The sequence below is a fragment of the Siphateles boraxobius genome, unplaced genomic scaffold (genome assembly GCF_051911475.1).
Source record: "Siphateles boraxobius isolate OS27281-9 unplaced genomic scaffold, OSU_SipBor_1 25, whole genome shotgun sequence".
In the NCBI taxonomy this organism is placed as follows: domain Eukaryota; kingdom Metazoa; phylum Chordata; class Actinopteri; order Cypriniformes; family Leuciscidae; genus Siphateles; species Siphateles boraxobius.
Window position 1 is genome coordinate 19,897,484 of NW_027508866.1, and position 24,900 is coordinate 19,922,383.

At 38.0% G+C, this 24,900-nt stretch overlaps 2 protein-coding genes across 7 annotated transcripts in view; both read right to left on the reverse strand.

Moving 5' to 3' along the window:
* Window positions 1–23,332, reverse strand: part of csgalnact1a (chondroitin sulfate N-acetylgalactosaminyltransferase 1a) — a 38,973-nt gene extending 15,641 nt beyond the window's left edge. For 3 of the 6 annotated variants that reach the window (XR_013207125.1, XR_013207124.1, XM_077243069.1), the window contains exons 1-4: window positions 22,245–22,631; window positions 8,399–9,859; window positions 5,138–5,354; window positions 1,368–1,469 (exon numbers count right to left, since the gene is read on the reverse strand). Coding sequence is in view for 2 of the 6 variants with exons in the window: in XM_077243069.1 (XP_077099184.1) it covers window positions 1,368–1,469; window positions 5,138–5,354; window positions 8,399–9,176 (1,097 nt within the window). In the remaining 4 variants the exon portion in view is untranslated. Of the gene's footprint in view, window positions 1–1,367; window positions 1,470–5,137; window positions 5,355–8,398; window positions 9,860–22,236 lie in introns of all 6 variants that reach the window. The other 3 variants (XR_013207122.1, XM_077243068.1, XR_013207123.1) reach the window with 2 other exon arrangements.
* Window positions 1–24,900, reverse strand: part of LOC143750170 (chondroitin sulfate proteoglycan 4-like) — a 445,241-nt gene that overhangs the window by 8,801 nt on the left and 411,540 nt on the right. The gene's annotated exons all lie outside the window — the stretch shown is intronic.

Sequence of the window (24,900 nt, forward strand, 5' to 3'; positions counted from 1 at the left end):
GATCTGAAAACCAATGTGCCCAGTCGCATTGCAATGCTTCTCCATAAAGAGAAAAGCCATTTTCTTCCTGTGAATTGAGATATCTTAACCGCTGCAATGCAGGGAGGTTTCCAGCATGACCCTGGCTGGATTCCAGGCAATCAACTGCTCTGTTGATTTCATCTGCCTCCGAGCAGCATCTGAAGTGACCTGTTATTTTCACACTGGATGGAGGTCAGAGTCACTGCATTCTAACAGTGTAGATTCACTGACCTCGGATCTGTAATCACGACAGTGCCGCTAACCCCAGCTGTGCTCTCATGATTACAGATTTGAGGTGTGTGTGCCAGTGCGATTGATGATGACAAAAAGTCAAAGAAAATTAGAAAGCATTTCGGTTTATGACGTTAACCGATGGCTCCCTGAGAAAGGGAACTTCAACACTGCTTTTTGGATTGACGCTATAGGGGTTTGCCATCTGAAGCATGTGACAAACACGCCAATTTCATTGGCCGATGAGGTCACGTGCTTTGATTTCTAATGGGCAGCATACTTGGATGCGATGCGACGTGTTCCTCTCCTACTGTCCCACACATATATATCTCTATATGCATATAACATGCTGTATATATGTAGTATAACTGCCCGGGGGAAAAAGTCGCTGTTTGGATTTAAACAGACGAATGTTTAGGAGTTTATGATTGGATCATTATTGCAATGTTTCTAACATGTTATATGTTTGGCAACTGTCTTCTAACCCTAATTGATGGAGTGTGTAGATTTTCATTTCTTTAACAACCATGTAGGAAGACGCATCATGGCCATATTCCAGGATGACAATGTCAAGATTCATCAGGATCAAACTGTGAAAGAACGGTTGTGAGGAGCATGAAGAATCATTTTCACACATGAATTGGCACCTCAAATTTCAAATTCATTGAAAGTCTTTGGGATGTGCTGGAGGAGACTTTACAGAGTTAAGTCTTTTCTATTAGGAGGTATATACATTTTTGGTCAAGATCTTGTATTGAAATTTAATTCAAGCTGACTGTGCATTTGTTTATTACTCAGTATATCATCATCATATTTTATTAATACAACTTGTTCAGCATTTTAATATATTCATGAAGATGGGTATTTTAAGTCTTGCTTGATCTATAAATTTCAAGGAATTATGTATGTTGATTAGCACTATCTATGTAGACTTTCTGATAGCAGAAGCTGAGTGTGTTCATTTGAACAGTTTAAAGACCTACAGTTCGGGCGATACCCATAATGCATTTGGGATTACTGGAAGGAAATTATGAAACCCCTCTGGTTCCCTCTGTATTTCTCAACCTTATCTGCTCCACAGTGTGGATACACACACATATATTAACATGCCATACCTCGATGTGTTCTCCAAGGTTCCTTTGACCTCGTTCATCTGGTCCCTTCCAAAGTAAACCACGGTGAGGTGCACCCGCCCGTCCTGCTTCACACACACCTCTCTGTGGACATGCACAGAAACAAACACACACTGAGGTCAGCAGCACTCAGCGGGACAATCTACAGCTGCACCAGCTCAAAAGGTACATTGACTGAAAACTGAGAAAGAGAAAACAGAGGAGGACAAATATAATAAGTGCTAAACACTTTAAAACCAATGTATTATTCATAATTGATATACTGTTACTGTGATGCCAAATCAAAATATTTTGCATTACTGCAACAAAAACTATACAAAGCATTGTGGGTAGAGTAAGCATCATAAAATAGGCAGCATAATTATATACATTATAAATCCCAGAATGCACTGCAATGAGCTCAGTGGGAAGAAATTATGCAAGATGAAAGAGCTATTGAGTTGGCCTTGAGAGAAGCATGTATGAAGATACTGTTGCAGATTTTGACAAGACAAGCTCACCCTACAGGGCAACTGCAATCGCAAAACACACAAGGACTGCAGTGCTGCTGGGACATGATCTTTTTACGCCCAACACACAATAAAGGAATGGTTAGACTTCAGAGATGCTACAGTTCTAAAGCATGACATGATGAAATGTGATGGTTAGTGGTAGTTTAGCAATTCAGATTTGATTTAATCCCTAAGGGGGAAAACCTGAATTGGAAAGAGACATTTTTTTTTGTTTTAACCATTTTTAGGGCGTCTTATCATTTTATTGAAAAGAGTATGGGGAGAAGGATGAAAACTGTCAAAAGTATGGAGAGAAGCATGGAAACTGGTATTGGCATATTGCCCATGCCACATTCAAACCTAATTTTCCTTATTTATTAAACATTTATCAACATCTCTGGAGCTCATAGTTCTCAGATGTAATGTGCCATTCCTCTGTATAATTCTGAGAAAAAAATGCAAAAATTAGCCCATAAATACACTACCATTCAAAAGTTATGGGTCATTAAGATTTATTGCAAGGGTGCATTAAATATGACAGTAAAAGCATTCATAATGTTACAAAAATTGCAAATACATTTTGTATTAATCAAAGAATCCTAAAAAATATGTATTACATTTTCCACAAAAATATTGAGCAGCACAACTGTTTTCAACATGGACAATAATAATAAATGTTTCTTGAACATCAAATCAGCATATTAGAATGATTTCTGTAGGATCATGTGACTCTGAACACTGGAGTAATGATGCTGAAAATTCAGCTTTGAAAACACTCAATAATATATAATATATTGAAACCAAATATATAATATCAAAAAGTTACATTAAATTGTAATAACATTTCACTATAATCCTGATTTTATTGTATTTTTGATCCAATAAATGCAGCCGTCGTGAGCATAAGAAACTTCTGAACAGTAGTTATGGGGTTTTCTTAATGCCTTTTTGAAATGGCACATCCAGCATTCATATCTTCATATCATATTCCACAACTTGGCACATAAACACGAAAACGATATCAACTTAAATAACTTCTGTCATGACTGAGCAACAAAAGCGCATGCACACGGAAAAACTAGAAGCTGTTTGTGTTGAGTATACAAGCACTATCTATATGCTGTGCTATCATGTACATGCCACAACAAATTAGTGTGATGGTCTGCTGGCATTGAGCTCATTCTGATCGTAACCCACAATCCCCTTGTTTGTCCTCTCTTGCCTCTGAAACGAGAATGCTCAACGCCTAATATAAGACTCTTAAAACACTGCTCAGAGGCACTAATTAAAAAAACTGAAATTAGATGTAAAACAGGCTGTAGAGGTTGGAGAAAAATTATTCAGAAAGTCTAACAGATGTAGGACAACTCTCAAAGTAGTTTTGGCATGTTACTGAATATGGCAATGTTTAGACTTGGCAGACAAGATCTGCTACGCTGCTTCTGCGACTGTATGAACTTACCACAGCCATTAGATACACAGACACGCTGCTGTGAGCATGTAAGATATGCTGCTGCATAAATAGGCATGCATAAACCACATAGCAGATTTAGATTTAGGCAGGTGGAGCTGGGGGAGGTGGAGGGTTTCAGAGGAACTGCAGGACTAGACTAATGCAAACACTGAACCAGACGTTATTACGTCATAGTGCGATGAAAGACCGCCTCTGCAGAAGAAGATCAACACCTACTTCTACATAATTAGCCTACATCACACCTCTTTAGCCCCGCCCACCATTTAGCGCATGTCATGTAGTAAGAAAATACGAGAGAGTGGCAATCACAGGAATACTACGGCAACAAAATGATAGAGATGCGTCTGAGGATTACAAGATGTTTGAAGTGCCAATTTCTGGAAAAACCATCCTAAGAAAGCGTGGATAAACTTTATTTTTAACAAAGTTCCAGTCAGATAATGTCAGTAAGAGACAGTTCATTTGATCGCTTCATTTTACTGCAAATTCGTTTTTAAACTGGGCAGTTCAACGCAGGTTTTTCAGAGTCTTGAATTTAACAATTTTTAGGGCGTCTTATTTTATTGAAAAGAGTATGGAGAGAATAAAAGATAATGCATGCAGTGCCAACTACCGCAGTTTTATTTAAAACACAACACTGCAAATGACAATGTATACGTTTTTCACCTTATTGAAAATAATGAAGAATGAATAGCCTATAAGAACGACAGTGTGACGAACAATGGTACAATAATTCATCATTTGTTTACACGAAACACCGTAAGTTATCATTTGTCAATTATAACTGTAGTAACTCCAAGTAGTTAAACTTTATTTGACACAACCGAGACTTATAAAGCATATTTAATACGCATAAGTGTTTCATATTGTTGGCAAGTGTTTGTAACTACGTAACGTAATTTTTTGTTAACATCGGAAGTTTACCAAAACAATTCCACACATGTAATGGCAGGGACATTGAAAATGATTGTAATATGCAAAACTATTACCCATTCATAGCAGTGGGCAAATAGAGAGTGTTCAAAAGAGAGGGTCAAAAACAGGATAGAAAATAGCTTATTTCTTCAAAATTAAGATTTTTGGTGTAAAACTTCTTGACAACATTTTAAGTGGACCTGAGAGAACATTATAAATTAAAAACAAAAAATACAGTTCATGATGCCCTTAAAGAACACTTCATGCCAAAAAGATTCTATATAAGGAGAAATATTTTAATAATTTCATGTTTAACATTTAAAAAAAAAATGTTTTAGATAAAGTGGTTTAATTCATTCAATTTAATCAAAATAAAAAATTTATTAAAACAAAATTTATTAAAATTAAATCCATAACATGATCCCATGATGGGAACCCCTTAAAGCTTCTATATATGAAGCGCCTGACAGAACCCTTTAAGGTTCTATATAAACCTGTTCTTCTAAGAGTTTAAAAAACATTACATACACATCAAAATTAAATAGACAAAATATATACTACAAAATATATGTTACCATACTACAAACTCAGTATGGGCAGGCTAGTCTAGGACCAGATGTTAATGAAAATTATAAAGTACACTGACATTTATTTGGTCATTTTTATCTCCATTGTTTGTTTAAAATTTAAGAAAATATTATTAAAGGTGTTTTATGTTTTGTGTGATTGAGTAAATCGTGCGATATTAGGTTTGCATGCTAAAACTAACTGAATATAAATTCAACAAATAATGCTTTAAAAATACTAGACACTAGGCAGAGGATGATAAATAACAGATAATAACAGAGAAAGAAAAGAATGCGAGATGTCACCTGAAGTTGTGCATAAACTGTTTGAATTTGTCGGCTCTCTGGGACAGAGGCAGCACAATGTTAATGGGCATGTTGGCGGTCTCCACAAGCTCACTTTTCACTTTCACGAGGGGGCCGAAGGGGCGGAAGAGTACCAGCCTGCGGAACTCCAGTTTCTGCTCGCCGCGGAAGGTCAGCTCGTACAGCGTGCCCTTGTCCTTTTCAGTGCGCGCTATGCCTGCAGAGATGAGAAGACATTGAGAACAGAGAAGAAAAGGAACGATTTTCCCAAACACCCACACGCACACACAAGCAAAGCAAAATTCAATGAAAACTAAAGCTCAAGGACAAATACTACAAAGATAAACACACAAACATGGAGGAAGACACACAAATCAAGATTAAAAATGCAGACATTCAAAAGATTATCACAAATCTCTTGACTGAAAAGCCCAGAGGAAAGAAACATTGTATTTGCAACTTTGTCTCTAGATGTTTCTTTCTTGGCAAATTCGAGGACAGTGTGAGACATTTTTGGATTCTCTTCTAAAACTCTAAAAGGAGAAAGTGGGTCTCATTCATTAACATTTGCATGGATTATTCCATATTTATACGCAAAGGAGAAATTCTCACGAAAAATATAATTTGTTAACCTTGTTCTAATGTTAATGAATTTGGAGTATCCTGAGCTAATGTAGCTTTTAGAGGAACCTCGCAGCTCAAGCTATAATGCAGCTTTTTTTTCTGTATGTGTATCTGTTTCACTGTATGTGATGAAATATAATTAAGATGAAATATTAAAAAAATGTATTTCCTGTCAGAATAATAATTGATATACAACATACAAAATCAAATATTGACATTAAGTGTGACATACAACTAACTAGACTTATAGGATAAAAATGAGACCGCAATGAGACTGAATGGAGAACGAGATTTCTCTCAAAAGTCACAGATTGGAATTTGAACTCTAACATTTCTCGTCAAATTCTTTAAAGATCAAATTATCTGAGCTATGCTGAGGAATTTCAGAAGAAACATCTCGGCAGATGTTGAGAGAGTACCAGGTCATCTGAGGCTTGGGTAACATACTTTAACGCTTCTGAAAATGATCCAAATAAACTCTTTAGAGAGATCTGCACTGTGCAGCATCAAATGTGTATTGTTCACGTTCCATATCAGTGGTGCTGATAGTGATATAAAAGACATATTGCCTCTTATTTTAGAGAAAAATCATGCTCATGCAAGGTTTGCACAAAACAGTCCCATTTGGTTAAGACTTGTATGAGGTATGTATACTTCACAGCTTCATACTTCATTAGCTTTGGTAGCACAGTGTGGTAATCGTATTATGATCTACACTGGGAAGTGTGTGTATCTAATTTGTGATAAATTTGTATGAAAGTTGCTATGGTGTTCTTTACAGTGTTTAGGATATTTCTATGCAATTGCTTGAGTGTTCTGGATGGTTTCTACAGTGTGTGGTTGCCTACTGGACAAAGTCAACAGACTCCACTTTCATAATATTCTGGTCCATTAATATGTCTCAAGATCTTCTATCAATTTAAGTCTGTGGGATTTGTTTCACCTGTTTTATTGTCTGCCTGGTGAAATGTGTAAGTTTGATAATTGAGATAAATTAAAGCACAATTCAACAAGCCACACAAGTTTGTCCAAATCCCTAACCCAAAGCAGCCAGCAACAGTGATGTTGCCTGCCTTAGCAAACTAGTAAATTGGAATAATGATAATGTCCAGCCCCTTTCCATTCCACACATAAAATGCTTTTATGGGAAAAGCAGGGCCATTAGGGCAGCCATCTGAATCAATACAAACTACTAAGAGCAAAAACATCAAAGCATAACCCGCAGGCTCAATTCCACCTCACTGAAAAACTAGCTACAGTAAATAAGACAAAACATTTCTTCGCTCAACATAATCATGTGAGTTACCGAACATTGGTAACATTATCTCAGGGAAAAATTGCACTTTTAGCATGACCTGGGATTTCATGATTTCTTTCCCTCTCTAAATTGGATCTTGTCACCACAAAAAGGGTTGAGTAAAGGAGCACTATATACAGTTAGCCAACAGAGATAACGGACACAGGATAATGAGAGAGAAACATGTATCCCTTGAGGGACGGGGTGGGAGAGTTATTTTGTTGGTAGAAAAAATATGTTTTCTGTAAACATTCCTGTTTGCTGAAGCACCGTTTCAGGGGTAATGGTCAAGCTTACTTTGTTTTTTCAGGGCCAAATATTTTTAGAATGTCCAACAATATTATTCAGTCTTGTTCAGTGTTAGGAAGACGTCTGGGTATATTGACATTGTGTCTGGACACTACGTTGTAAGTTATAACAGACAGGGCCTCTGGGTAAGACTTGGCCTTGGCTCTCTTTGAATTCTTCACAAGCTCTCCATTGTTGACAAGTAGAGTAGGTCTATTCAATTATACAGTCAAAAGGACTCAGAAGAGGCTTGAATTTACAAGAAATAGCCTAGTCTTCTTTATAAAGATGCACACATTTTTTAACACCAGCTAGACCAGCAACAAACCAGCATAAACTAGCATGAAAGTTATATGCTGATCTTTTCCAAATTTAACCAAAACTCAATTCTAGCATTGCAGTTTCAAGTGCTGGGAACAGTTATTTGTTATTAAACAAGGTGCATAGCAAGTTTAGCAACATGAATAATATATTTCCTGTAAAGTCTATAAACACTGAAATGCGTCACTTTCTCTCTAGAGGAAATGGCAGAAATGACACAGCTTGGAATATAAAACAGCTGTTTTCATTTCCTAGAGTTACCACAGGATATCCTGACTAGTATGGTACCATGGTCTTAAGGGATGCACTATTGTTTTACTGATTTGGTTCTGAGGATGCAAGAAACACAGCAACTTCTGCAACATTCTTCAGATATCATTTTGAGAGATTTGAGTCCAAATGAGTCAAACAAGCTCTAAAGACCTAAATCAATGGCCCAGAGACATGCAGATATTTCCTATGGTACATTATTTAAGGTAAAGTTTGTCATCTCTACACCAGCAGCATTATACCGAATAGCATAAATAATGTTTCCAAACAGGCTTCCAAAAAAACTCCTACCATTCTTTCCAAACCACTCTTAACTTACCCTAAAATCATGTAAACATGCATATTGTTTACATCTTGTGGCTATACTATTGAAACAGACAGTATTTTACAATTTACAGATTGGCTGTCGATTTAGCTTAACTTGAACTGAGCCTGGAATACTCCTATAAGCAGCTTCTTACCTTCTATAAAGTCTGATGGTGTGTAGACTTTACTGGCTTTCATTCTGTCTCCACCTTGATTCAGTGCATTGAGGGACTGCAGCGCACTCTCCACCACCTCCCCCAGCTCGTCCCTGCGGTCCTTCCTCACTGGCTTCTCCTCGGGGTGACGGGTCAACCCCATTTCCAGCTGGTAGACGCGTTGTAAGGTGAAGCTCTCAAAGGGCACCACAGCGTACTCGCTTGGCAGTCGCAAGCCACTGTGTACCTCAGCCCGGCTCAGCTGGCTGCTCAGGAACTCCTGCAGGTCGCTGTGACTGCGCTCGTCAGCCACGTCACCCCCCGTGCCCCTCCCAGCTGTCTTCTCCAAAGAGTTCTGCATGCCCTTAAGTTGTTCGCTCCGTTCCTGGAGAGCCTCTTTAAGTTGAGCTATTTGTTTTTTCAAGCTGTCAATATGCTGCCGGTGCTGCTCTTCCCGCTCTTGAAGCAGGGCCTGAAACCCTTCCCGTCCAGCAGGGCCAATAGGGGCACCTCCAACACCACCTGGCCTACTTGGACCCCCAGCAATTACCATCCCTCCAGCCCTGGGAAGGGGTTGCCCAGCCATGGGCCCATCAGCGTGGGGGCTGCAAGAGATGACATAAAGGAGGGAAAGGCAACAGCACACCACCACTAACAGAACACCCACACGTGAGAGCCAGAACAGCAGACCCCTGCGCAGCATCACAACTGACAACCTCAGCAACAAAGCGGGTAAGAAGACGCAGTTCAATAAAGTTGGGGCATCTGTGTGTAGCATCAAAAACAAGACGTAAAGATAGCCAAAGGCTGCCCGCGCCAGAACTGCTTGTTGAAGTCACCAGCGTATACGTCTTTGATTAAAAAGAAGAAGAACTGTTTGTGTTTTGTCTGTTGACTAAAGTCTCAAACTTCCCAGGTGCAGACAACAAAGCAAGTTTTGTTCAAATTTTTACTGTCGATTCCCATTTCACCCGCTCTTTAAACTTCAGCCTGGCTCTTCAGCCACATACTTTTTCATGGGTCAAGTTACGGCCACTTCCTCCTCTTCAGGGTACTCTTAGTTCTCTGTCCAGACAAATAAACCATTGGACCAGTTCAGTAGCGACATGCGCATATCTCCATCTGGTGAAAATTGCTCATTCTTCTTGGAGGTAGTGTGACAGACCCTTGAGAAAACGTCTGGAATGGATCCTCCATTCTACAGCACTGCCAATGACCCAAAAGAGAAAACCATTCATTGCAGGTTTAGCCATTAAACGTCAATGGCTTTGGTCCATTAAAAATTAGTTGGCTGCTCATATGCCATCCGTTTCTTTAAACTGCGTATAACAGTACAATGTAGTTGAAAGACAAAGACGTTGTTTCCCAAAGAGTTTTCAGGCAGTCTGTATGACTTCCTTAATCTCTTCAGAGTCTTCTGCATGTTTCGTCATGTGTAGCTTCTGATCTTAACAGATTTATCTAGAAAAAGGTAGAGAAAAGAAGATTAAATTCATTATGTTCTGTAGAAACGGATACGTAGGTGGATGAAGGTCTCCTGTATGTTAATCAGCTGGGCTTCAGAGTACATCAATACTGATAGCTTGGCATTATCATACCATTAAACAGACAAAATAGAGATGAGGGAGACAGGGTTCAAGTTAGTCTTTCTTACTTGCAAACACGGCATGTTTATTTTAAAGTGACCTAAAGGTCTAAATTCAGGACCTACGCAGTCAACAAAGCATTCTGGGATGGCTCCAGTTCTGGAGAACAGTGCTGTCACTGATGTGTGAAAATAAGAGATGTGTGTTAAAAGCAGTCTTATGTGAACACACCTGACGACTCACACGGGGAAAGAACAGCCGCACTGTAAGTTGAGCAAACATACACGAAAGGCAGAGCATTCATAGACATACACACGTGCATATGCACACAGTCACAAACACATGTGTATCTGTGATCACGGGAACACACAGGAACACTGTGTAAGCAAGTTGGAAAGCTGTGGTGGTAAAAGATACAACGTGAAAAAAAGAGCGTAAAGAGATGTAGGAATCTCTGAATATGTGTGAGTGCTTGTGTGTTTGTGTGTGCTGACTCACCACACAATTAGCTCTTTATAGGTTAGTGGGAGGCTTAATTTAATGAAAGGATTAGTTATGTTAGTGGTGAATACTGGACTGTATCAAGGGGAGTTGGACACAGACCAGCCCTGAGGAGGGGGATGCCTATTTATCTGAGACTGGCACTCAAATATAAACCCACTCAATTATTAAAACCCTCCATCCACCCATCAATTCACTCACTCACCTTTTTATACAATAAATCATCCATTCATTCACTTACACCTTTATTCACTTACTGTTTCACCCAATTCACTCATTCTTTTACTCATGGTCTAGTTAATCTCTTTTCCATAACTCACTTACTCACACACGCACACACACGCGCACACACACGCAAACACACGCACACACACTCATGCACGCACACGCACACACGCGCACACACACACACACACTCTGTGGCTATTACAGTTTTTCTGAATTGCTAAAACACTAAATCCCATTCTCTGACCCAAATTCTCAATAGTCTAAACCAATTTGTCGAATAAGTCACTCTTTCTGTAAAACATTAAATAAGTTCTGGTAGTTAAAACAGTTTGCAAATCTCATGCCATCTTTCCAAAACTCTAAATACATTTTCACTCACTAAAACACATTTCGCACTGTGACTTATGTTTCAAAATACAACAACACAGTTGTCATCGTTTACACACAACGACTCAAAATTGTTCACATTTATTTCTAATGATGTGATCAAACCGACTGTACATAATACAAGTCAGTTCAGAGTCCCAAAATTGACTCAAAATGTTGCACTGAATGTTGATACCAATAATGGATGGTCACAATATAAGAGAGAGAGAACAGTATGTGTGTAAGAGGTGATGAACAAGGAGGAAGAGGATGAGGAAGAACAGGTGTGGAGAATGTTGTCAAGACTGGATCTGGCTTTAGGATTTTTCCCTTTCCCTGCAAAGATGATATTGTGTGGACAAAGTCCTCCGGCCATACCCAACATGAAGACATGATACTGAAGCATGAATCAATCTCTCACTGACCTCGATCCTGCAGTTGCACAACTCTTCTGAGTGACTATAACATGATTTTCATTTAGAGTTTTTTTTACTGTAACCTTTTTGGCTTTTACAGTTGGATCACTGTATTTTCACAGTATGCAAGTGCTGAATATATAGACATTCGATGGGCCTACTCTACAATATCTATACAATACTTGCAGTGCATAGAGTATACAATATATTCACCTTACTATTGTATGCTGTCATTACTATACTTTTTTACGTAATTGGAAAATTAGTTTACTTTGCTACAATATAACTTTTTTCCTGTAACTGCATGCTTTGGATTCAGTGTTTTATGTACATTTTTTTATGTAGTAATAAATGATCTGTAGTGTTTATAATTTTGGCTCGCTGTGTGTATGATCTGAAAGCATTGTTTGATTTTGAGCACAGATAAAATGGTTGAGGCAATTGTTTGATTTTGCTGGAAAAGTCAGAGGTTGAATGTGGTTTGAAAATTTGGTTTTGTGTGTAAGGTTTTGAGAAAGTGAGTGACGCATTCAAGAAATGTGTTTTAACAATTCAGAAAAACTGTAAGTGCACAAGATGCAATAGTTACAAGGCTGACTGAGTCCATTCAATCAATTATTCGTTCATTCTTACACTCACTGACTCATTTAGTCACTTATTCCTTCATTCTTACACTCACTGACCGATTCATTTAATGACTTTCTTGTTCATTCTTACACTCACTGACTGATTCATTCACTTATTGGTTCACACACTAACCATGTTTAACCTGTGCACGACCACTGTTAGTTTTATATATGATTATAATGGGTTGTATTGGCCTTTGTCATGTCCAGCCACTCGTATCTGGTGTAGGGTGTCATTCATAAACCTTTTCATTTATTAACTAACTCACTCACTCACTCACTCACTCACTCACTCACTCGTATAATTGACAGACTTATTTACTCATTCACCCACTCTCTCTTTAAATTCTTTACTAATTTGCACACTTAATTATTCTCTCTCAATTACTCTCTCTTAATTGAATTATTCAATCATTCACAACATTTACTCATCATCACTTTTAAATTAGGATTTCCTCTTTTGGAACCTATTAGATATTGTATACAACAGCAAAGATAAGTCAGTTGCTGTATAATTCAGCAACTGAAACTCTCTTAATGTGATGATATAAGATGACAAGTCTTTTCTTTCGCTTCGTCTCATTTAGGAGCTCATACGTGAGTGGTGCAAAAGACGCCTCACACCATGTTGTGCTCTTCCAGCTCACTCTTACAGCAGCCAGGACGAGCACAGCACGAGTCTGCCAGCAATTCATTCTCCCCGCTGCGCCTATGCCATACAACACCAGAGCCAAGACCACGGACCAAACACACGACTGAACAGCTCTGAGGAAAGTTAGGAGGGGCTTGACAACCTCAAACAAATGAGAAAGGGACACTTCAATTTTCCCTTCTGAAACAGAGTGTTGTTGTTTTAATAGATGTGATTTGCCATCCTGCTAACAACAGCTTGTTCTTTAAATGTTGGCCTACTCTGTGGTCAAACTTTATCATCCCTGTTGGAAAATCCAGCTGTGTTTTGGAACATGCTAACTGGTATAAGCTGGTCATTTACTGGTTGCCCAGCCAACATGTTCTAATAAACCAGCCTGAACTCCTTGAGCTAGTATGACCAAAATGTTGTTTGTTTGGTTGTTTTTAATATGCTTTAAGACAAACCATGTGTAAATTGCAGAGTATTTTCTCCTTAAAACTGCAGTGAATCAAAGACCGTCTCAAAAACACGGTTTGAAATTGCTGGTGTTTCTGACATCACAAACTAACTAGTAACCAATCATGTCAGCATATGATCGTCACCGGGTGGATCCCTGAGCTGGTGGGAGTGAGTGGAGGCGGGGCTAATTTGCTTTTTCATAGAACCGTGTATACTAAATGAGGCAAGGGTGTAGAGTTACATTCAAGCTATTTTAAGGCATGAAAAAAATCAAAGAAACATTTAAGTATGTAATTTCAGTGATTAAAGATTAGTTTTAAGGGATAAAATGTCTGACTACAGGTGGCACTTTAAGTTTTTCAAACACCACTACATGCAAAACATTTTGCGACAATGCTGTTAATGCCTTCCGTTTCAGGTCACTATTTTCTTACAACTTCCTCAAAGATCTTAATCAGTATAAAAGCTCTAGCGTGTCTACAAGTATCGTCTGGTTTGAGAACCAAGCGCATTTACATTAGTTCAATTACTTTCACAAGCCTTCAACTGCAGAGTCAGCTGCAGTTATACTATCTGGCTGTGGTGCGCAGTCAGGAAATGGTGTTTTTTTCTCCTCATTTTGCAATTTTCACTTTCACAGGCTTCTGCTGACCCTTGCGCCTGACTGCAGTAAGAGCCTTACGCAGAGTATCGGGACTTAAACACAAAGACATTTTGCATGCCTGTGTATTAAAGAATACAATTATTTGAATACACTACTTATATGATGTTCCTGAATTAAAATTAATTTTAATATTTTTGGGATACCTAAACTGTGCAAATATCACAATTTAGAAAAAAAGCCTCGTTAAAACAATTAATTTCTTGATATTTTAACAAACCACTTAGCAAAGTCATGTGGTGCAACCAATATGTAGAAACATGCAGGAAATTACATCATAGAGAGAGAACCTCATGATTGTGGGTGCATATGAAATCGCAGACTTCCCTATATAGTAGGCGAAAAACTGTATGTGACAAAAGTGTTATGTCCAAATTCACAGTACTCATAAAAGAGTGGGCAAAAAGTACCCGGATGAACTACTTCTTCCAGCGAGATTCTGAAGTGTGCATAAGATGGACACTTTACTATCCCATAAGGCCACGGGAGAGGATTTTATGAATGGCAGTGAAGCGACACAACTGACCCTGCTAGGTCACATGATGACAACATGGCGAATGTATTACGGACACAGCCTCTGTCTCAGGATCAAAGTCTTTTAAAATATCAGATTTGTCCTTTTTATGACAAGGAAAATTTAGTTCAAAAGGTAAACGTGTCATGTGTTTTGACCATTATATATATATTAATGAATAATTTCCAATATCTGTAAACATACTTTTTTACCTTGAAAAACATATTTCAAAGCTCTTTTGACTCTTTTTAATGACAAATACATTTTTTTTTACTTGATGGTTGTGCCAGATGACATTTTTATGAGTCACTAAATCGAAACTTTCTTGAAAATGGTATAAAAACAGTTTTCCAATACCATATGAAACCAACATAAATAGAAATAGTACATTTCTAAGAACTTGACATGTGTGACATGTCGTTTTAAAAGATTTTTTCTGAGCATCAACTACACCATCTGGCATTACAGCCTAAAAAGGGATTTTACTGCCAGACAAAAAGATGTAAAGAGATAGACAGAGAAGGAAATAAAGAGAACCCCTCAACATCACTCTGTATGCAGCGACTTTACTCTTAATTAAACTACTTCCTGTGTCCACAGGGTACGGGTGCCTGACATGGGCTTCCTGTTGGTCCCTCATTAAATTAGATAGCACCAGCTGCATGTCCATATCCCTGTGTAAGTACAGCTCCAATCATCAAAGACGAGCCTGACGCACACACAAAAAAGGCAAGGAGGAACATAAAAGAGCTTTCGCATTTTTCTTCATAAATTAATGATCTAAAATCCTGATCCACAACTTTCCTTTAAACTGTCAATGCTTATATAAATAATAGATGCTTCGGATTGTGTAACCGAGCAATGCTGCAGAATCACAACGACTGGTATAAAATATTTTATTGGAAGTCTATTCTACACCCAGTGCCTGTTGTTTTTGAAAGAAGCACATCAGCACCACTGAAAGAAGACATCAGCATTCCCTTGAGGGGTGCAGAGATGTCTTTGAAGAGGAACTGTCTAATTTAACACGGTGGGATATCCAAAATGAGAAAAATTGAGTCCATGGACGCACAAGCCAAGTCAAGTCCTGGTGTTTCACTGTTGCATTAAAGGGAGGACACCAGAGAAAGCAATTCCAGGTGTTGCTCATGTTCCTTTCATGGAAAACAAGGGGGAAGAGAGGCCCCTGCTGTAAAACACAGCACTGCTGGTCACCAGCGCAAGGTATGTTTTGCATGCTGGGACCAGCATAGGATGCTGGTTGCTGGTGAACCAGATCTAGCGTGGACCAACATGAATATGTGATGGTTTGTACTGGATTTTAAGCAGGGGTTGAGGGGACGAAAAGAAGTTAATCGCGGAAAACCAGGGAATGTGTGAGCTTTAGAGAAAAAGAGCAGAAGAGAAAGTCCTCTTTGATGTCCTTCTGGGCCTCAGGTGATTCTCATTCCCCTTAATTAAGTTGGATCTCTTCGTGTGCGACCCAAATCATACTTATCACATGGCCTGCCGTCAAAATCAACATAAAACAGTGTTCACAAGCCATTTTATGTCTGTTTGTGACACATTTCTCAGTGAAACAGGATGTTCGTTGAGGAACAAAGGTAGGGTGTGACTTGATTTTTATCAGGAATTGATTCGATCACATTTAGATTGGTTTGTGCCAATATTTAAAAAGTGAAATAGCTAACACTTCATGTAGTATTTAAAGTTATATTTGTTAGCTCGGCAACATGCTAATTCCAAACTACCGAAATCAATTTCAGTCAAGTCTCAGCATATTTATATTTCCTTCTAGGATACCACATTTTCACTTATAATTAAAAAGAAATAGATCTAATTAAAACAGACTCTTACCCAGTATTTTTGTGTTATGGTTTTTATAGTTATTAGAATGTGTCCACATTGCTGACATGTTTACCTGTTGTAGCTTTTCCACATTGTCTGCATGAAATAGACGCCAAAACAATCAAAACGTGTCAGCAGAAAAGTGCTAAATAAATGTAACTGTTTCATTGATTTTGGCCCTCCAAAACTATTTCAGCTAAAACTGAAAATTAACTAATTTGTTTGCTGTTTCAGCCTAATATTTAAGGCTGCCGAAATTCCAGTGCAACACTTATTAGTCATTTAAAAAAATATATATATATAAGTTAAAAAATTAAAAGTCTGTTTGTGATACTAGGAAGTTTATGAGTTAGGAATTTTTAATTATGATGACACGTGTGTTCAAGTCACTTTTGTCGGAGAAAGATGGCAATGTGCCTTCTCTACAAAAAATACAGTAATATTTTTGGATTCTACTCCTACAAAATGGTAAATGAAGAATGCTCACCAGGTGTGTTTTTGCTTTATGTAATTTAAAATACTACTGTAATTGTACAATACTGTCGGATTTTGACACTAAATCCATTGCATCTGTCATAATTTTTTTCCCTTACATGCTCCCAATCCCAACTCGAGGTTAAAAAAATCCAGTTTCCCACTCATAATTATCACTTTATGGTGGCGTTCTTGTTCATTTAGCTCGAAAATAATCTTTCAGACATGATTATGCACCATTAATAGGAGGCAAGCGGTTGGTGACGTCAGGGGAAAAGTCATTTTAAAGGAGAAGCAAGTTATATTTATCATTCACAATAACACTTGAACATTAAAGGTATAATATGTAGGATTTTTGTAGTAAAATATCTGAAAACCACTAGGCCAATGTTATATATTTTGTTTAGTTGATTACTTACAATATCCCAAATGTTCCAAACAATTTGTAAATCGTGAGAAAATTGCGATTTTAACCAAGGAAACGGGGCGTGTGAGCAGGGGTGAGGAGTCGCCAGTCAATGACGTCATATCCGCGTTACCCTCGTTTTCCGCCAGGTTTGACCTCGTACTGCCATAGTAACCATGGCGACAGACGTTGACAACTGGCCCGTTATGCCTAGCAGGACGCTCACGCTGTTGTTGTTTTCTTCAAACATTTTGGATCATGGCAAGCAGACTTTGAGACAAAAAGAGGACTAAAACGAAGATCAACATTTTTCGAGATGCCGAGAGCTCCACGTCAATTTCGACTTGACAGAGACGCGAGTGTTGCATGTACCTTTAGACAGGTGAGCAAATGTACATAAAACAAATGTTATCAATGTTAATCAATGTTATTTAGTTCAACATGATGAAATGTTAGAATATGATCTGTATGTTATTCTAATGTTGATCTAGCTTAACGTACTTAGTCTCATACAGCCAACAAACAACCTAACTAACAACATTCAACACACTCAAATGCCGTTAAGGGTGATAGTGTAACTGTTAGAGCAAGTGAAACAGCGCTGCGTTACCTCAAGTTTGATTCGTCTAATAAACTGACCTGTGTGTGTGAGTATTAATCCAGCGCTTGCGTGCAGTTCGGTAGAATGAAATGTCCGTATTCTTTTATATCCGCGGGACTCGCGTTGCGTGTGGCACTGGTATACGTCTAGCAATTGCGCCCTGCTTCATACCACAGTCATGTTAAAAACATTAATGTATTCAATCATCCATAAAAGATCCATCAGCTTGACGACAAGATCCATAATTCAGCTTATTGTGGAATATACGTCATCAGTATATGCCTTTGTTATTGTAAGAGGTTAGCAACCCCTGGTGGCGAAAAATCCTTGCATATTGTACCTTTAAATGCAAATAGACTGAATTTTTATTTAATGTTAGCTTAAACACAAACACAGCCCTTCATACACAACCACCATTCATACTCCTTCTGAAACCAACATACAACAAAACACATCTCAAATTATGTCAGCACTTTAAAAACACACCAGTCTCTCATTACGACAAAATATCTGCACCTCCTTCAACTTGAGGTTTTCAACATCCAGCAGTCTCTTAATTCAAGCCACTTAAGCCAAAAAAAAAGAACAATACGCCTTCAAAACTCACAGAAAAGGAAAATTAGAGAACACTTGTCTTCATTCCATGCAGTCTTAGAAGGACAACATTCATGGCTCTGTCATTCAGACCTCCCTTCCAAACAAGCCACAAGCGTTTTAATACAGCATAGATTGCGATATACATAACCAATTTGTTCAAACAGCAGATTTGATTGGGTGTATGGAAGAATGAATCATAAAAAAGAAAAAAACATATTTTAATGTCTAGAATGAGTGCTGACAGATCATGGTTTACCATGAAGCCATAGCCACATGTTTCCCACATTTCAGCCACAATTGAAGGACACTTGTTCATTAAAATGTTCTTAACCCTGAAATCTTTAAAACACAAATATGCTCTTGAACAGAGCAGCGGGAACAGAAAATCCTGCCTATTTGTCCAACAAGTGGCTCTTGATTCAGCCAGAGGAGAGATTCAGCAATGCATCAATACAGCCTAGCACTATAAGAATCTGATCGGGAATTTACATGATAAACACTGGCTGTGCTCAGATACATACTATCTTGTATGAATACTGTGCAAATGTTCAATATATTGAATACTCGTATGGCCAAAATGTGCTGTATATGACAGATCACTGTGAAAAATACTGTATCCCACAATGCACTGCTCTTGACTTGATCTTCCATTGCCAGCACGGTGAATGAATGCAACTAAAATCATTGTACCTACTTTCTTCAGTCACTATTTGACAGGATTGTGAAAAGTTAAGATCAACTTGGATTAAAATGCAAATTAACCTTTCAGTATGCAAAGACATTTCTACACTATGTTGATCTTGCAGAATTAAAGGGGTATTTCGCTTTTTTGTTGATACAATGGTCAATAGGGTCCAATGTTGAATGGTTCCAAACATTCTTCAAAATATCTTTGTTTCACAGAAGAAAGTCATACAGTTTCAAAACAACATGGAGGTCAGTAAATTATGGCATCATTTACATTTTTGGGAGATTTATCACTTTAAATGTTACAAACTACCATCTGAACTATTGCATATTGTTGAAAGTAGTTAATGCACTGTGCAATTTCAAACACAGCCTAATTAATCACATGATATTGACTATATAAATGCTGAATCAAAAACAGCACACAAGCTTTCACATTAATAGACTATGAATGCAAGCTAAAACTTATATTTAGTAGCAATGCAGTGCAAAGCGTCAGCTTGATTTTGAATTTCCCTTCGCTTTAATAAAGCTTTGTGGCATGCCTCAATTGGCCAAATGTTTCTTTCAGCCCAAAACAGCAGGACCGCTCATTGCTATAGAGATCACATAGTTGAGGACACCTCACCATAGCAATCTCCTCAACAGGTTGGCAGGGCTATAGTGACAGCTTTTTAAGCATGAGACGGACACCAGATTCGTCTTCTGGAAGCAAGAGAGAAACCTACAACATACTGGCTTTGGGGCTTTAAGAATTGAGTATAAAGAGCAAAAAGATTCCCAGTAATTGCAGATAAATATGATGGAGCATTCCATGAAATAATTTAACTTAAAGGGAAAATTAACCCTAAAATTTAAATTCTGTCATCGCTCACCTCATGTCGTTCCAAACCTGGACTTTTTTTCTGGAGGAACATCAAAGAAGATATGCAGAAGAATGTTTTTGTACATTAAATGATTGAGGTCCAAAACATCATTGAATGGATCCCATTGCTATTGTATGAATAAAAAGTTGGGTGAACTGTCCCTTAAAAAGTGTGCACTTGCAGCGACACCAAATAGGACAGCAAAACTTTACCTGTTCTCAATTGTTTTTGATAATGTTTTGGTGGTGCCAGCGGTGCATAAATCATACACTTTCACCTTCAGTCTCCATTTAGATTAGAAGATTTAGATAAGCCTTTGAATTTGCATACCGGTATTGTCAGGGAATTAGCAGTGATTTGTTTCAGTGCCGCATGATGTATAATAAACACCTACAGACTGCTCCAAATATTCCAAACCCAGGAAAGCACAGGAAATTAATATTAATAAGCTTGAGAGAGAGAGAGAGTGTGTGTGTGTGCGTGCGTGCGTGCGTGCGTGCGTGCGTGCGTGCGTGCGTGCGTGTGTGTGTGTGTGTAAAAGAGAAAGCGGGCATTAGTGTTAGAAAAAAATGAAATAATCAGAGAGCCAACATTGAATAAGACATTACTATTACAAAAACTCATCAGTATGAGAAAATGAGTGGGGACTGAGATTAAAATGGAGTTTTGATTTAAAGCTGCCATTGAATGTTCAAATGAGTTTGATGTCTAGACGTGCAGCAGCTCTCTGTTAAGGATGAAATGAAATGACTATTTTAACTAATACTACATCCTATGCTTTGAGCAATACCCATCATTCTGTGCAGAGGAAGCAGATTCAGTTTGGCAGACGGCCCAACAGTTAAAAAGGAAAACGGTGTTTATCTGAAGGAATTCATGGTAAGTTTTGTAGATGTTTTAGGTTGCATTTCCTTTTTCAGATCAAATGACTGTTTGATCCTGATTTAACCTGCTAGAATGATGAAATGTGTACTTCTTATTAGTGTATTAAAATAAGTATTTTTTTTATCAATGTGTGGCATAAAAGTCACTTAGTAACATCACTTTCCTTAGATACATTACACTTCGAAAGTTTGAGGTCAGTGAGATTAAAAAAAAAATGAAATTAATAATTTTATTCAGCAAGAATCCGTTAAATTGATCAAAAGTGAAAGAAAAGACATTAAAACATTTATTTATCAAACGAATGCTGTTCTTGAACTTTCTATTCACCAAAGACCCTTGAAAAACTGTTTCACTGTTTCCACAATAATGTTAAGCATGAAGCACAACCGTTTTTTTAACATTGATGATAATAAGAAATGTTTCTTGAGCATTAAATCAGCATATTAAAATGATTTCTGAAGGATCATGTGACACTGAAGACTGGAGTAATGATGCTGAAAATTCAGCTTTACCATCACAGGAATAAATTATGTTTTAAATTATTTTAAATTGTAATAATATTTCACAATATTACTGAAATTCGACTGTGCTTATATCACATAAATGCAGCCTTGGTGAGCATATGAGAGACTTCTTTCAAAAACAGTAAAAAATCTTACCAACCCCAAACATTTGAACCGTAGTGCATAATTCACTTAGATAAGTGACTGTTCAAATCTTCCTTCTTAAAGGATTGATTCAGATAACTCGCCAGAACAAACTGACTCCTCGTCCTCTATACAAGTGCACATTTTTGGAAGTCAGTTTCTGTACATATACTTGGCTACAGCAAGATTTTGAACATTTACACTGGTATTTCCCCACAAGAAAGATATAGTTCATTTAACACACTATTGATCCCATAGTGGAACATGTTGACGCACTATATAGGGTAAGATGTGTCAATGGAACCTGCCATTAAACAGCCTACAAAAGGCTTTACTGCAAAATTTAAACGGTAAGACATGTATAAAACAGCAAACAAGTAAAATATAACATACAAATATCAAGTGAAAAACAAATCCTGCAATTAATAAACTGTACAAATAAAAAAAAATGAGTTCAACCTTTCTTCAGTGTATATAAATGCCTCTTGTTTGAATGTTGTTTTTTTTGTGTTGACTTGCTTACAGCTATTACAAAAATGTGAAGATACTGTAATTTTATTTTTGGAGGACAGACTTAGAGCCATAATTTAGGATGGTTTAAACCAACTAGGTGTTTGAAACCAACATAAAAAACCAATCATTTGTTTAATTGGACTTTGACTCGACTCTCTTATACAGATCTTGATGAATCATGCGATAACTAGCACTTGCGTTTTCATATACCCTTCAATAACAGTTCCAAACAGTAGTTAAGAATGACGGAAATTATTATAAAAAGGACCACCAGCAATGCTTCTAGTCTGCAATTGTTGCTGAGTGTGAGGAATATGGCTTACCAACACACCAGAGAAGATGAGCAGACACTCAAAGCGTGTCTCATTGGCCAGAGTCCTCCAGAACAGCGCGCTGTGTGCTGGAACAGCATGCGGTGGAGACTGGAGAGTGAGCGGAGAGGCGGCGAACCAGTGTGCGTGTGAGTGTGTGTGTGTGTGTGTGCGCGTGTGAGTGAGTGTGTGCGTCTCTCTCTCTGCCGGCGAAACCGGATCCTCCGGTACAGTCACACCCCACCCCAGCAGCCCGGAGCTACTACCGCCTCCAGCGCGCGCATAAAGAGTGCGTTGTTACCTGCAGCCGAGTCCGACACACTCCTGACGCCCCGCACGCTTCTCTCAGTCTCTGGGAGGAGAAACTTATTTATCTGCAGCATTTATTCCGTCGAGCGACAGTTTCTTCTGCTCCATCAGTGTAGCCTATTAATTTCTGCCCTGAACTCTTTGAATGTAGGCTGTTTGTAATAGCCCACGCGCGATTTAAGCCAAATCACACGCGCGAGACCGATGTTACTGAATATCAGACGGAGGTAATCACAGCCTTGCAAATATTAAACTATATTTGATGTTTTTATAGAACAGTTCTATAAAAAGTAAATACTAGTTAGTTGATATATTTCTTTGACGCTTTTGAGCTTTTCGTTTATGTAAATCTTTGCAAGTCTCCCGCCCTCTCCAAGCAAGAAAGCCGCTGGAGAAGCGTATATAAGTGGAGCGGATTTACACACTCACTTTGCTAAAGATAAAGCGCATATGCCGCTGTTCAGCGAATTTATATGGTGGAAATCGAGTCCTTTTAATTGGAATTCATCCAATTGTGAATTTTGTGTGAGGGTGAACAGATTCCCGAAAACAGGTCAGGTTGGTCACGCAAATTCACGTGATTGGGTTTGAAAGTGACTTCTCTGTGAGCTCTGCATGCTTCATACATTAGGCTACTACATCCTGACAAAAGACATTGCAGGTTTTTTGTAATGTCTGCAAATTTTACTGATATTTCGTTAATGTGACCATATCTAGGGATACTCCTCCACCCAATAATGGAAAATTCTCTCATCATTTACTCACCCTGACCACATCAGCTTCAAGCTTCACAGCGTGCTGACAGTTGACCGGAAGTGACGTTTAAAATATTAGTAGCTATTTTTCTCACACATCTTTCAGAAGACACTATTGAGTCGAATGGATTACCCTTATGTTCACTTAGTGTGGTTTTTAAAGAGTCAACTTTCCCATCCACTTGCATTAGCTATCCTGTGAACTCGCAGAGATGGAATATTTTTCTTAAAGTCTCGAAGTGTTCCACAGGAGAAAGAAAGTTATGTATCTGGCACGGCATGAGGCTGTGTAAATGTGAGAGAAGTTTCCATTTTTAAGTGGAGTATATCCCTTTAAGAGAGTTCAGCAATCATGAATAGGAGGCCCCCAAAACGATTCCGTAATTATTTATTAAATTATTCAAGCGTGCTTGTTTTATAACTTACTAAAACAGAATTCTGCACAGTTACAAATTCACTGAGTTCGGGTCTCTGGACCGGCCTGTATGCATCCCATTCATACTGGGTAACGAACAGTTGAAGCTATTCATCCCATACTGTTGAGGTCTATTTTAGGGGTGTTCCCTGTTTAGATTAAGTCCGATGGTAGTGCTTTCTTGGACTAAACTTTAGTAGTCTATATTTTCCAAAGCAAATAGTTGGCAGTAACGTTTGTATAGCCTTTGTTTTTGTAAATGCTACACTGATTAAACTGGAAACAATGTCTAGAACCGCAAAAGTTTTTTCATTCACTTTTTCTCTAGCTAAACAGCTCCTCCTACTGGCCAACAAAAGTGACACAGCAGGACACTTTAGAGTAATTGACACTTTGGAACAAAATGCTACCTTTTTATGTCCACAAAGTGCTTGAAGATCAAAATAAATATTTTTATTCAATATTGAATGGACAACATAACACAAACAACATAACACAACAATGATTAAAAATCATTTAAATTTTGCTCAGTGTGAGGCAAAAGTCCCCCGTTTAGTGATGTAAAGGCAAAATTTGCCATCATCCTTAAACACACTCATCCATAAACTTTTACATGCCATCCATAATCTTTCATAAGATGTACTGAGATACTGATGGAAGCTTCTGCCCTTTCAGTTTAAACATTACTTGATTGACATTTTTGTCACGCACCCTGTATACCAACAAACAACATATATATTGTATAAATGCTCAATAGGGTGTGCAATTCAACTGCACAAAGCATTTCACATTCTTGATAAAGGGAACTCCGACTGAAGCTGAATAAAATGTTGACAGGCTGTAAAGGGTTTCAAAGGTCAACCACAGAATTGGCTAATGTGTGTTACTTGATCTCCAGCCGTGTGTTTGCTACAAAAATGTGAGATATGGGAGCTGTGGCATTTTCAAAGGGGGACACTGTTTGCTTCATTCATTCAGTTAGTGCTGTAACTAACAAGTATACTTAAACAACAGAGAAGCACAGGACAGTTTAGTCTGAATGAAACGTACAAATTTGGACCCCATTGACTGTTATTGTATGGACAAAAAACACTGAGACTTTTTTAAAACATTTTCTTTGTTTTCAATGGTGAAAAAAAATTTCTATCTATCTATCTATCTATCTATCTATCTATCTATCTATCTATCTGTCTGTCT